This window comes from Camarhynchus parvulus, chromosome 27 (genome assembly GCF_901933205.1).
Source record: "Camarhynchus parvulus chromosome 27, STF_HiC, whole genome shotgun sequence".
NCBI classification, from domain to species: domain Eukaryota; kingdom Metazoa; phylum Chordata; class Aves; order Passeriformes; family Thraupidae; genus Camarhynchus; species Camarhynchus parvulus.
Genome location: NC_044597.1, coordinates 2,672,593 through 2,685,079, shown reverse-complemented (window position 1 = coordinate 2,685,079; position 12,487 = coordinate 2,672,593). Strand labels below are relative to the sequence as shown.

Sequence of the window (12,487 nt, the reverse complement as noted above, 5' to 3'; positions counted from 1 at the left end):
CAGAGCCCTGTGTGCTGGCACAGACAGGATGAGTGTGTCCCTGGCCTCCACAGCTGCAGCCTGCCCTGAGGATAATGGAGTGTGTCCCACAGCAACGTGGCCCTTCTGCCTCCCAGCCTGGTGGCTGAGCACAGGGGACACAGAGGAGCTGAGCCAGGCAGGATCTGCTGCAGAGGAGCAACCAGGGGCTGGTGGGTGCTGTGTCCCATCAGGAAACTGATGCAAGGAAGAGAAGACGAGGGTGAGGTGAGGTGAGGCTGGCAGCAGGAGTGGAAATATTGGGTTGAATCTCCAGCCTTGGTTCTCTTGGATGCCTTGTCCTACTCAGCACCAGCTCTGGGACTGGAGCCAAGGTGGTGAGTCTTGTCTACCCCGAGCATCTGCTGCGTGGCAGGAGGGAGCACCACGTCCTTCTGGCTGCCCTGCTCTGCCAGGGCTGTGAGCAGCACTGTGAGGCCAGCAGGGAATGTCCTTGGGGTGGCACAGGGCAGATGTGGCTGCCCGGCCTGGGCACTGATAGCAGGCACTGCCCTCAGCTGCTGCCAGCTGCAGGTTCAGGGTCCTTCTCTCCTTGGGGGAACCTCTAGGAAGCTGCACCTCAATTTATCTGAATTGGAAGCAGAGGCAAAGGCTGGATGATCCTGTGGCAGTGCAGTGCTGGGGATTCATTGGCTCAGAGCTGTTCTGAGGTGTTCTAAGAGCTGGTTGTTCACAGCATTTGGTGCCTGATTCTCATCCTGAACTACATCTCCATGGCTGCCAAAGTTTTTCTGCTGCTACACAGGAGGATGTGTTTTCAGCAAAGGCTTCCATGTGGAAGACTGAAAAAAATTAAATAAAAAGTAACTCCAAGCTTGGAATGGTGTTGCCAGAGGGAATGTTTACAAGGAAGCAGCCTGATAAACAAGGAAAATCGGTGAGTTGTAAAGAGGTGAAATTGTACAGGGTGGCAACAATTCCCAGCTTGTCAGAGCCTCACAGTGGTCACAGCCACCTCAGGCTGACTGCAGTCTCCGTTTTTACAGGCAGCCTCAGGAAAGCAGGCTGGACTGAAAAAGTAACGGAATTATGTGGAACTTGTCTGAGTCACTGACCCTACATCTCCACAAGTTCTTTCAGGGCACTGCCATGAAGGAGGACCAAAGAGGCTGCAGCTGAGAGGAGATCAGCCCTTTCTGGTCACCAAGGGTTTCAGATCTCCTCCCCTAGCCTCTCCCAGTCTTTTGTACTTTCTGTGCTAATCCATCCAGTGCAGCATACACTGACAGAGGCAGGAGCTGGAAAGCCTGCTCTGAAAGTCTCTGAATGCTGCTGGACCAGCTGCAGGCATGAACTTGAAACCCGTGCTCATCCTCCTTGGTCTGGCCTTAGCCACGATCTTCGCTTTGGTCTGCGTGCTGCTGACCAGGGAAAGGAGCCCCAGAACCTGCCAGCACCTGCCCCCGGAGCAGGAGGACACAGAGGATGGCCAGAGCCTGGTGTTTGCTGACCTGAGCGCTGAGGAGATGTCCCAGGTGGTGCGGTACCTGCAGGGCCACCTCGGGGTGCCGCTGGTGGAGGCGTCGCGGGCCAAGCCCTCGGAGAACTGCATCGCCTGGCTGGACGTGCAGGTGCCCGCCAAGGCAGAGGTGCTGCGGTTCCTGGACGCAGGGGGGGCTCGTCCCCCCCGGGAGGCTCTGGCTGTGCTGTACTTTGGGAAGCAGCCAGAGCCCAACATCACTGAGCTGGTGGTGGGGCCGCTGCCGAGGCCGGCGTACCACCGGGACGTGACGGTGCACAAGTACGGGGGGAAGGTGCCCTACCACCGCAGGCCCACGCTGGCTGTTGAGTACAAGCAGATTGGGGGGTTCCTGAAGAGCCAAGTGTTCCCCTCAGCTCCAGCTTTCATGCAGCAAGTCATGGAATATGATGGAGCCAACCTGGCCACCGTGACAGCTGCTCCCCGTGGGTTCCAGTCTGGGGACAGGGTCACCTGGTTTGTCCTGTTCCAGAATGTGAGTGGGTTCTTTCTGCACCCCGTGGGGCTGGAGGTGCTGGTGGACCACAGCAGCCTGGACATCTCAGAGTGGGCAGTGAGCAGAGTGTTCTACAATGGGCAGTACTACAGGGACATGGTGCAGCTGGAGAGTGCCTACATGCAGGGTCGGATCAGCGTGGAGAAGGTGAGGAAGGCGCCACGGGACGGGGATTTCTCCTCCATGAAGCCTCGAGCGCCCGCGGCCGCGCCGTTCCCGCTGCAGTTCGAGCCGCAGGGTCCCCGCTACAGAGTCAGGAACAACCAGGTGCTCTTCCAGGGCTGGAGCTTTGCCTTTGGCATGAGCGTGAGCAGGGGCCTGCGGCTGTTTGACATCCGACACAAGGGGGAGAGGGTTGCCTACGAGATCAGCGTGCAGGAGGCGGCTGTCCGTGTACGGCTCCAACTGCCCGGCAGGGATGTCCACGCGCTACATGGACGGCAGCTTTGGCCTGGGGCGCTACACCTCGCCCCTGGTGCCAGGGGTGGACTGCCCCTACCTGGCCACCTTTGTGGACACACTGTCTCTGTCTGACAGCCTGAGGCCCAAGAAGAGGAAGGCTTCGCTCTGCATCTTTGAGCAGAACCTGGGCTCCCCTCTGAGGCGCCACTACTCCAACTTGCAGTCTCTCTACTACGGGGGGCTGGTGAACTCTGCTCTGGTGCTTCGCTCCATCGCCACCGTGGGCAACTACGACTACGTGTGGGACTTCATCTTCTACCAGAACGGGGCCCTGGAGGGCAAGGTGCAGGCCACGGGGTACCCAAGCTCCTCCTTTCTCCATGGGGATGGCCTGAGATATGGCAATAGGCTTTGGGAGCACACCCTGGGTACAATACACACTCATTTTGTCAACTACAAGGTGGACTTGGATGTGGCAGGTAGGTCTGGATCTTCCTTTTATGTCTGCCATTGTTCTGATAAGCCCCAGAGCTTTGAGGTTTTCCTCCTTGCCTATACAGTCCCTAATAACTGACTCTTCTTTATTGTCCTAACCTCTTCTTTCATTGCAAAATTATTTTTCGATATATAAAGCAGTCTGTCAAGGTCACTGGGTGGAAAGCAGTGGGAATTTCTGGGAGCTCTGTGTTCAGCTCAGGGAAAGTATGAAAGGTAGCAGCTGAAAAATGTTTGTGTTTCCTTGAGGCCTCACGTCTGGCACGGGGTGTGTTGCCATAGGCACAGGCGGGCAGACGGGGAGTTGGTCCTGTCTGAGCACAGACACAGTGAGCCTGCTTTCACAGAGCCTGCTGCTGCTCCTGGCACTCCTTCTCCCTTGAGAAAATCCTCCTGGTGTCTCACTGCCCCATGGAAAGCAGGGCAGCTGTCCTGGTGCTCCGTGGGGCTGAGCTCCTGCACATCCCTCCCCTTCTTCTCTTGGGGGAACACTCAATCCTGAGCTGTGAAGGCACTGCGGCCACCCAGCGAGGTCCATGTGCAGTCACAGTCTGGCAGTGGATGTCTGCACAGGGTTTTGGAGCCCAGGAGCAGCTCCTGCTCCCAGTGAATGCTGGAAGTGCAGGGATGCTCAGCCTCAGGTGGTGAACTCCACTCTGGTGCTTTGCTCCATCACCATTGTGGGTGACCACGACTACATGTGGGACTCATCTTCTGCCAGAATGGGGCCCTGGAGGGCAAGGTGCAGGCCACAGGGTACCCAAGCTCCTCCTTTCTCCGTGGGGATGGCCTGAGATATGGCAATAGGCTTTGGGAGCACTTGTGGGTACGATACACACTCATTTTGTCAACTACAAGGTGGACTTGGATGTGGCAGGTAGGCCTGGATCTCATCTCTCCTTTTAATACTTCTCAAAGAACTTTACTTTTTTGGTGGTTATAGAGGTTTTCCTTTCCACTTGTGGGGCAGGGTGGTGTGCTTGCAGTGAGGGGGTGGCAGAACTGCAGGAACAGGGAGAAGGCAGAGGAAATCAGACTGCCACTGTTAATACTGCCAGGGGAGGTGTGCGCTTAGAAGTTTTGTTCATGTGAGAAAAAGAAAGGAAATGAGCTCAGCTGTGCATGGATCTCCTTCTGTGGAGCTCAGACCTTCACAGACCACAAGTTCAGCTCTGAAATGGTTTTTGTGGAAGTGGAGAACTCATGTGTTAAAGGACCAGAACACAGAGGGGTTTACTGGTGGGGCAGGCAGGAGGTTGTGAGCAATAACCCCTCAGTCAGAACTCACAGGCACTGGCCATCAAATGCTCTCAGCAGCCTTTTGCCACCTCATCCCCAGATCAATTTGCTCCTGTTGCTCCAAACCTTGAGCCCACTTCTCTTCTGAGAGCAGCCCACCACTGCTCTTGTCTGTGATGTGCAGATGTGTGCAGCGCCCAGGCTGCTCCAGGGGCCTCCGCTGTGCAGGATGAGCACTAACAAAGCTCGTGCTCTTGTAATTAGACTGTGGAGGCAAACAGGGGGGCAAATGGGAGGCAAACCTGTTCTTCTGCCCTGGGGTGAGGCTCATCCCTTGTCCCCTCTTGTCTCTGCTGCAGAGTGGTGCTGCCCAGCCTGGACAAGTGTCCAGCCACAGATCCACACATGGGGTGCTGTCATGGCATGGGGAGCTGCAGAGCAGCAGCTGCTCCTGGGCTGCTCAGAGCCCAGGGTGCAGGGAGAGCAGGCACTGTGGTGTCTTGGGGAGCAGGGCACTGTGAGGATTCTCCTCAGTGACTTTGTTTTGGCTTCACAGGGGTGAAAAACTCCCTCATGGCCCACGACATGGTGTTTGAGATGACACAGGCTCCCTGGAGCCCAGAGCAGCAGATAGAGAGGCCACGACTCACCAAGAGAGTCCTGGACACAGAAGACCAGGCTGCCTTCCTGCTCCACTCCAAGATGCCCAGATACATCTACTTTGCTGCCAACAGCAAAAACAAGTGGGGCCACCAGCGTGGCTACAGGATCCAGATCACCAGTTCTGCAGGGGACCACATCCCTGAGGCCAGCTCCATGGAGAGGGCCATCAGCTGGGCAAGGTCAGGCTGCTCTGGCTGGCAGGGCAGGTTCCCAGAGAGCCCCTCAGCCCTGCCAGCTGGGAAGGCGTTGCTGGATGGCCCTGGATGGGAGGCACAGGCAAGCTCTCTTCTGGGCTCTGCAGGCTTTCAGGAGTTGATTTAGCTCTGCCCTGCCTCGGGGGGCTGCTCCCCTCTCTTTTCTTGTCCTCAGGTACCAGCTGGCTGTCACCAGGAGGAAGGAGGAGGAGCCCACCAGCACCAGCATCTACAACCAGAACGACCCCTGGACACCCACTGTGGCCTTTGCTGATTTCATCAACAACGAGACCATCACCAACGAGGTGAGCTGGGGCTCCTGGGCTGAATGTAACACCCAGCCAAGGCTCAAGGGGAGCCCCAAGGAGCAGAGAGACTCCAGCACCACCCCTGGGACAATGGGCCCAGCTTTGAGAGCAGCAGACCAGAGAAAAGTGGGTTTGGGCATCCCCTTCTCTCTGTGTCTGCTTGGTACTTTGGTCAGAGAACACAGAGAGTGTGTGCAGAGCAGAAACTTCTTTCTCCCTGTGGAGAAACATCATGAAAATGTTGTGAGGCCACGGAGGTCAAAGCAAGGGTCCTTCCACTGGGTGGATAGCTGCAGCCATGGCTGTGGCAGGTCTTTGGGGAAGGGAGGAGCTCTTTCCCAGGAGAGGGGAGCTGGGTGAGTGGGAACACAGCTGGCTGGTGCCCATCGGGGTCCCCCTCCTTCCCTTCTGTCACTCCCCACTGCCCTGTGTGTATTTTGGCCACTGCTGCTGCAGCTTCTGAAGTAACCCTGGGCTTGTGGCTCTTCCCTGCCTAGGACCTGGTTGCCTGGATAACTGCTGGCTTCCTTCACATTCCACACTCTGAGGATATTCCCAACACTGTGACCGTGGGAAACTCCGTTGGTTTTCTCCTGAGGCCCTACAACTACTATGACCTGGACCCCTCTATATACTCCCAGGATGGTGTGTTTTTCACCAGTGAGCAGGACTTTACAACGTGTGAAATCAACCCTCTTGCCTGCTTGCCCAAAACTGCCTCTTGTTTGCCAAACTTCCCCCCATTCACCTTTGATGGTTTTCGAAATATGAGCAGGCTTTAATGCTACAGGATGGTGACGAGATGTGGGCAGAGACACCAGGCTGACTGTTCTGCCTCCAATTTTCAGCTTTTTAGTGAAGTTGTCTCAATTTTCAGTTGTCCAGTGACTTAATGTTTTATCATTGCTTTTGAAATAGTGCTCTTGAAAAGGGAAACATGATTTTCCTCGTATGATGTGAGATGGAAGTCTATGTTACCTGTAATTCCTGAATTTGAGTCCATTGCCAGAGGAAAGTCAGGAGAGAATCCTGTTCCTCTGCTGTAGAAGCAAGTGCTGTGTAGTGCATATCTCAGGTTAAAATAATGAAAATGGTGCTGGTCCATTGCTCTCAAGTGTCTCATTCTTACAGCAGCATCTCCTGGGGGGTGGTGCTGCTCTCTGCCATCTTTCCTGTGCCCACAAACCAGCCCAGCGTGGCTCTGGGTGTTGTCTGGGCACGGGGATGTCCAGCTGGGGGCAGAAGGGACAAGCTGGGGTGGAAGTGGGCGCTGGCACCAAGCCCTGTGGCTGCTGGGGGGAGGCTGGGTCGTGGCCAGGACTGTGTGGGTTGTGGCTCTCAGGCCCTCAGTGCTGGGCACAAAGACAGGACCTTGCAGGAAGGGGTTTCATGGCTTTAATGGTTTCACCTTTGATGGCTGCTGGTGTTGCAGCAGGGCCAGGGCCACTGCCTGTTTGCCAGGGTGCTGGCTGGGCTCTGGTTCCTCCGTTCCCCTCCTCGCAGCCCAGTCTGTGCCAGGCTGTAACTCAGGATCAGTGGGCACCTTCACAAGGTGACAAAGCTGTCCCCTCCCTCCTGGCTGCAGGACCATGGGGATGTTGGCAGCAGCAGTGGTGGCAGGGCTGTGTCAGGACGGGGCAGGGTGCTGTGTTTAGCACTGCTCCACACAGGGAAGATTTAATTCTACAGCCTGCCCAGCATCTGCAGGGTTAAGAGAAAGAAGAGAAGTGAGAATGTGCATATTTCCCCTAAACAACTGCATCCATCCTCTCCAAGCTCTGCAGTGTAGGATCTGGGACCAGAGGGAAAGGACAGATGTACAAACATTGAGTTTACTTAAAATTATGGCCCTCTAGGGAAGCAGAGCATAGTTGCCATTTATGGTTCCCAGCAAATCCTGGCAATGTGTGAGAACGTCCCCTTGCAGCCTCCCTGTGAGTTCCAGGGGCTGTTCCCTGCTGAGGAAACAGGGGAGGAAAATAAACCCAAGCCAAGCCAGCCCCTTGTTCTAGTGAGTGGCTGGGAGGATTCCACAGCTGGAAACGTGTCCTGCCAGACTGTGAGAGAGCACTCAGTGCCTCAGCAGGCATGAGCCTCAAAACTGTGCTCATCCTCCTTGGTCTGGCCTTAGCCACGATCTTCGCTTTGGTCTGCGTGCTGCTGACCAGGGAAAGGAGCCCCAGAACCTGCCAGCACCTGCCCCCGGAGCAGGAGGACACAGAGGATGGCCAGAGCCTGGTGTTTGCTGACCTGAGCGCCGAGGAGATGTCCCAGGTGGTGCGGTACCTGCAGGGCCACCTCGGGGTGCCGCTGGTGGAGGCGTCGCGGGCCAAGCCCTCGGAGAACTGCATCGCCTGGCTGGACGTGCAGGTGCCCGCCAAGGCAGAGGTGCTGCGGTTCCTGGACGCAGGGGGGGCTCGTCCCCCCCGGGAGGCTCTGGCTGTGCTGTACTTTGGGAAGCAGCCAGAGCCCAACATCACCGAGCTGGTGGTGGGGCCGCTGCCGAGGCCGGCGTACCACCGGGACGTGACGGTGCACAAGTACGGGGGGAAGGTGCCCTACCACCGCAGGCCCGTCACGGGCAGGGAGTACGCGGAGATCAACGCCCTCATCCACAGGGAGCTGAAGAAGGCGCCGCTCTTCCTCACCGCCTGCTGCGAGTCCGACGGCACCGACCTTGTCACCCTCACCACGGCCCCACGGGGATTCAAGTCTGGTGACCGCCTGACCTGGTTTGTTCTTTTCCACAATGTGGCTGGCACTGGTTACTACCTGTCCCCGGTGGGGCTGGAGGTGCTGGTGGACCACGGGGACCTGCACGTGTCCCGGTGGCAGCTGCGCAAAGTCTTCTACAACGGCCGCTACTTTGCCAGCACGGGGGATCTGGAGCAGGAGTTTGTGGCTGGTGCACTGGAGGTGGTCAGACTGAAGCAGCCCCAGGCTGATGCAGTGCTGGGCTCAATGAAACCCCGGCGCCCTCCTGGGCCCCCGGGCCCGCTGCAGTTCGAGCCGCAGGGTCCCCGCTACAGCGTCAGGAACAACCACGTCACCTTCCAGGGCTGGAGCTTTGCCTTTGGCATGAACCCCAACACTGGCCCGCGCCTCTTCGACATCAGGTACCGTGGGGAGAGAATTGTCTATGAGCTGAGCCTGCAGGAAGCCTTAGCCCTGTACGGCTCCAACTGCCCCGGGGGAATGTCCACCCGCTACCTGGACGGCAGCTTTGGCATCGGCAGGTTTGCCTACGAGCTGGTGCGGGGCCTGGACTGCCCCTACACAGCCACCTACGTGCACCGGCACTACCTGGCAGAGACAGACACTCCCAAAACCAACCAGAACTCCCTCTGCATTTTTGAGCACGACTCTGCCCTCCCTCTGAGGCGCCACTTCTCCGACTCACAGTCCTTCTACTATGGCGGGCTGCGGAGGAACGTGCTGGTGATGCGCGCCATCTCCACGCTCATTAACTACGATTACATCTGGGATTTCCTGTTCCACCCCAATGGGGCCATGGAGGTCCGGGTGCACGCCACGGGCTACATCAGCTCCTCCTTCCTCCATGGCCGAGGCACTGACTATGGCAACAGGGTTGGGCCGCACACGCTGGGGACGATGCACATCCACCACATCCACTACAAGGTGGACCTGGATGTTGATGGTAGGTCTGGCCACCTTTGTGCATGGCTGTGGTTTATTGTGGTCTGGGGTGCAGGGCTTGAGAGGGTTTTCTCTTCTGCTTCACAGGGCAGCTGAACTCCCTGGAGAGCCAGGATATGGAGTATGAGTTTGTCAAAGATCCCTGGAGCGCACAGAACACCATTGAGCGGCCGTACCTCCGCAGGGAAAGGCTGGAGAGGGAGGATGAGGCAGCTTTTCCACTCAATGTCCCCCTGCCCCGCTACCTCTCCTTTGTCAGCCCCAATCCCAACAAGTGGGGGCACCCTCGCAGCTACAGGATCCAGGTCATCAGCTTTGCTGGGAAGGACCTGCCCACCAACAGCTCCATGGAACGCTCTGTCAGCTGGGGCAGGTGGGTGCCAGAGGCCAGCTGAGGCCTCAGCAGCTTCTGCTCCTGGTGGAGGGAGGTTCTCACCCCTGGGCAGGCCTGCAGCAGGCTGCAGGGAAGGGTTAAACAAAGGGTTAAAGCAAACATGAGGAGCTTTTGGCTCTGAAATTTCCTTGAGATGTTGCTCAATAACATCTGCTCATGGTAGGTCACAGACAGGAGTCTGACCCCACGTCAGACTAATTTAGAGCAGCCCCATGTGTTTTTGCCTTTGAGGGGAAGTAGGCTGCAGAAGGAATTCCTAAGGGAAGCGCTGGCATTGCCAGGCTGTGATACCTTCCCATGAGGACAGAATGCCTTTTGGAAAGTGCTTGGGATCAGCACAGAGCAGTCTCAGTGCCAGGGTGAGCTGATGGAGCTCATGCTGGGGATGTCCGTGTGGGGGAGAAGCAGCTGTGGCTTAGGGGAGTGCACTGGGCACTGAGAGGCAGCATTTGCACCTGGATCCATCCATGTCCCAGCCATGCTGGAAAAGCCACAGGCAGCAAGGGATTCCCCACAAAGCTTGGAGATGCTGGGGCTGCAGCCCATTTCTGCCCTCTTGGCCCTTTCCCTCCCCGCCCCAGGGCAGACTGGGGATGCCCAGCCCCAGTTTGGCAGTGCCATGGCTGGCGTGGACAAGCCCCTGTGAGCCCTGTGCTGGCAGGTACCAGCTGGCTGTCACCCGGAGGAAGGAGGAGGAGCCCACCAGCACCAGCATCTACAACCAGAACGACCCCTGGACGCCCACTGTGGCCTTTGCTGACTTCATCAACAACGAGACCATCACCAACCAGGTAAGCTGGGCTTCCTGGGGTGGGGAGAAGCTGAACTTTGTGGGGCCATCCTGGACAGAAGCTGCTCCTGTCCCAGAGCCAGCCTGGGCAGCTGCTGGGCTGGCAGAGTCCTGCCCAGCCTGACAGGTGCCTCGTTCCTCTTCTCCCAGGACTTGGTTGCCTGGATCACCGTGGGGTTCCTGCACGTCCCTCATGCTGAAGACGTCCCCAACACAGTGACAGTGGGGAACAGCGTTGGCTTTTTCCTGAGGCCCTACAACTACTTCAACGAGGACCCCTCAGTGGATTCCCCTGACAGCGTGTACTTGAGCAGGGAGCAGGATGCTGGGGCATGTGGGGACAATCCCCTCGCCTGCCTGTCCTCTGCTGCCACCTGTGCCCCCCGCCTACCCCCCTTCCATTTCGGGGGCTTCCTCAACCTCAGCCTGGCACTGCCTCTGGGCGGGCTCTGATGGGCCAGGGGCTGCTGGGTGGGCACTCAGAGGGTCTCTGTCCCACACCAGGGCCTGCCCCATCCTGCCCAGGCTGTCCTGTGCTCAGGGAGAAGCTCAGTTCTCATTTCAGCACTGCAGCAAAGGAGGACTCAAAGCCTCTGAAAAGCAGCCCCTGGGAGTGATTTTATTTCATCCTGGATGTCACCCTGTGAGCTGTGGGGTGCCCACAGCCACTCCCCTCCTTTATGGGGCTTCCACCTCCTTGCCATCACTGGTGCACACAGGGGACAGTGCTGGCTACAGCACAAAGCTGCAGCTGCCCTCGGAGCTGTGCTCCACCTGGGGTTTTGCCCACAGTGGCAGGAGTGAGTGGTGTGGTGCTGCTGTGGAATGCACAAAACCTCCTCCCCAGCCATTGCAGCATCAGGGCCAGCTCTGCAGAGGGAGGTGCTGCCCTGGGCTCGCTGGGAGCTGCTGGAGGAGGCCAGGCTGAGCCTCTGGATGGGCACAGCCCGGGCTGGGCACTGCCCTGTGTGTGCCCTTCCCAATAAACAGGCACTCTGTGCTTTTCCTGACAAACCCCTGGCTGCTGCTCTGTCTCCTGCTGAAGCCCTGTGAGGGATGGTCCTGGCTGTTAGGGAAGGTCCAGGCTCAGCTCTGAGGGGCTCCCAGGGCTGTGGGGCAGCCCCAGAGCCTGGCACAGTGCCTGGCATGGCTGTGTGGGTTGCCCTGGCGATGCTCCTGGACCCTGGTGCTGGCAGGAGCTTCCTGCCAGGGAATATGGAGCAAACAGGGCAGTTAATGTTTAACAGTTGTTCTGAGCTGTGTTAATCAGTCCTGGGCTTGGCTGCTGCCCAGCCTGCTCAGCCCCCCTGTGTGGGGACCCTTGATTCCACACCCCCAGCTGCATGTGCAGCCCACAGAGCCCCTCCCCACTGTGCCAGGCTGGCATGGGGACACCAATGGTGAGGTCAGTGCCACCCCTGGCACACGGCTGCAGACACTAAACACTCACCAAGTGTCCCTGGGGCCACGGTGGGTATCCATCCCCTCACTGCAGTGGATGGGTCTGTGCAGAACATGCTGAGAGGGGCTTGGGCAGCTCTCATGGCTGTGGATGTGGCCCTGGGAGCCAGCTCAGCCTGCTGCAGCACACGGGCCAGGGGAGGGAGCAGAGGGCAGCTCAGGCCATGGCTCGGTGTGAGGCTGCAGTGGCCCCTGGGCGCCCTGGGGTGACGGCAGGGGCTGTGTGAGAGCAGGAAGGTCGTGCCCAGCCGGCTCCCTGTGCCCACATGGGCAGCGCTGACGCAGTGACCACGCTGCCACAGCCCAGCCTGGACCTTGCAGCTGTCAGGGAACGTTCTGGAGCAAACACGGGCACTCCACGTGGCACGTTCAGCCCCCACTGGTGCTGTGCTGGCCAGAGCTGCACCCAGAACCTTGGGAATCACGGGCACAGCGTGTGCCAGAGCCAGCTGGGCCACTGCAGTCACACAGCTGGGCCTGCTGAGGCACAAATTGGCCCCAGTCCTTCCCTGGAAGACCAGCCCATTTTTAGTGCACATCCCTGCAGGGATGAGCAGGGATGGGCAGGGGAGGGGTGCAGGGCATGAGCAGGACCCTGAGCAATGGTCAGACCAGCCAGAATGCAGAACCTGCAGTGCCCAGGCAGCTCCTGCTGCCCTGCCCTGCCCCAGGTCCTCACAGGAACTTTGGGGCTGGGGATTTATCCACAGGGCAGGGCATGGAGCAGAGCTGGGACCATGTGGACTCTGGCACCTCTGGCACTGTCCTGACCAGTGGCATGTGCACCTGGCACTGCACAAACACACTGGGGTACTGGGCTGAGCCACTCTGTCCTTTGGCTGCTCCCATCCTGCTTCCTGCTCTCTCCC

At 58.3% G+C, this 12,487-nt stretch overlaps 2 protein-coding genes across 2 annotated transcripts; both read left to right on the top strand.

Moving 5' to 3' along the window:
• The first annotated feature begins 1,328 nt into the window (after nucleotides 1-1,328).
• LOC115913869 (membrane primary amine oxidase-like) lies at nucleotides 1,329-6,098 on the top strand. The gene is given in 5 exon segments (XM_030966136.1): nucleotides 1,329-2,399; nucleotides 2,401-2,896; nucleotides 4,708-4,993; nucleotides 5,184-5,313; nucleotides 5,814-6,098. Coding segments are annotated over 5 exon segments (2,268 nt in total).
• Nucleotides 6,099-7,156: 1,058 nt separating this feature from the next.
• Nucleotides 7,157-11,142, top strand: LOC115913868 (membrane primary amine oxidase-like). Its single transcript, XM_030966135.1, has 4 exons — nucleotides 7,157-8,974; nucleotides 9,061-9,346; nucleotides 10,029-10,158; nucleotides 10,308-11,142. The coding sequence occupies exons 1-4, from the start codon at nucleotides 7,405-7,407 to the stop codon at nucleotides 10,608-10,610; spliced, it is 2,289 nt and encodes a 762-aa protein (XP_030821995.1). The 5' UTR covers nucleotides 7,157-7,404; the 3' UTR covers nucleotides 10,611-11,142.
• The last annotated feature ends 1,345 nt before the right edge of the window (nucleotides 11,143-12,487 follow it).

What these genes read in the sequence shown, in the direction of transcription:
- LOC115913868 (XM_030966135.1), top strand. Translation starts at nt 7,405, where the DNA reads ATGAGCCTCAAAACTGTGCTCATCCTCCTTGGTCTGGCCTTAGCCACG. An exon ending in GGTGGACCTGGATGTTGATG is followed by an intron (nt 8,975 to 9,060) that starts GTAGGTCTGGCC and finishes TCTGCTTCACAG; the next exon opens with GGCAGCTGAACTCCCTGGAG. An exon ending in ACGAGACCATCACCAACCAG is followed by an intron (nt 10,159 to 10,307) that starts GTAAGCTGGGCT and finishes CTCTTCTCCCAG; the next exon opens with GACTTGGTTGCCTGGATCAC.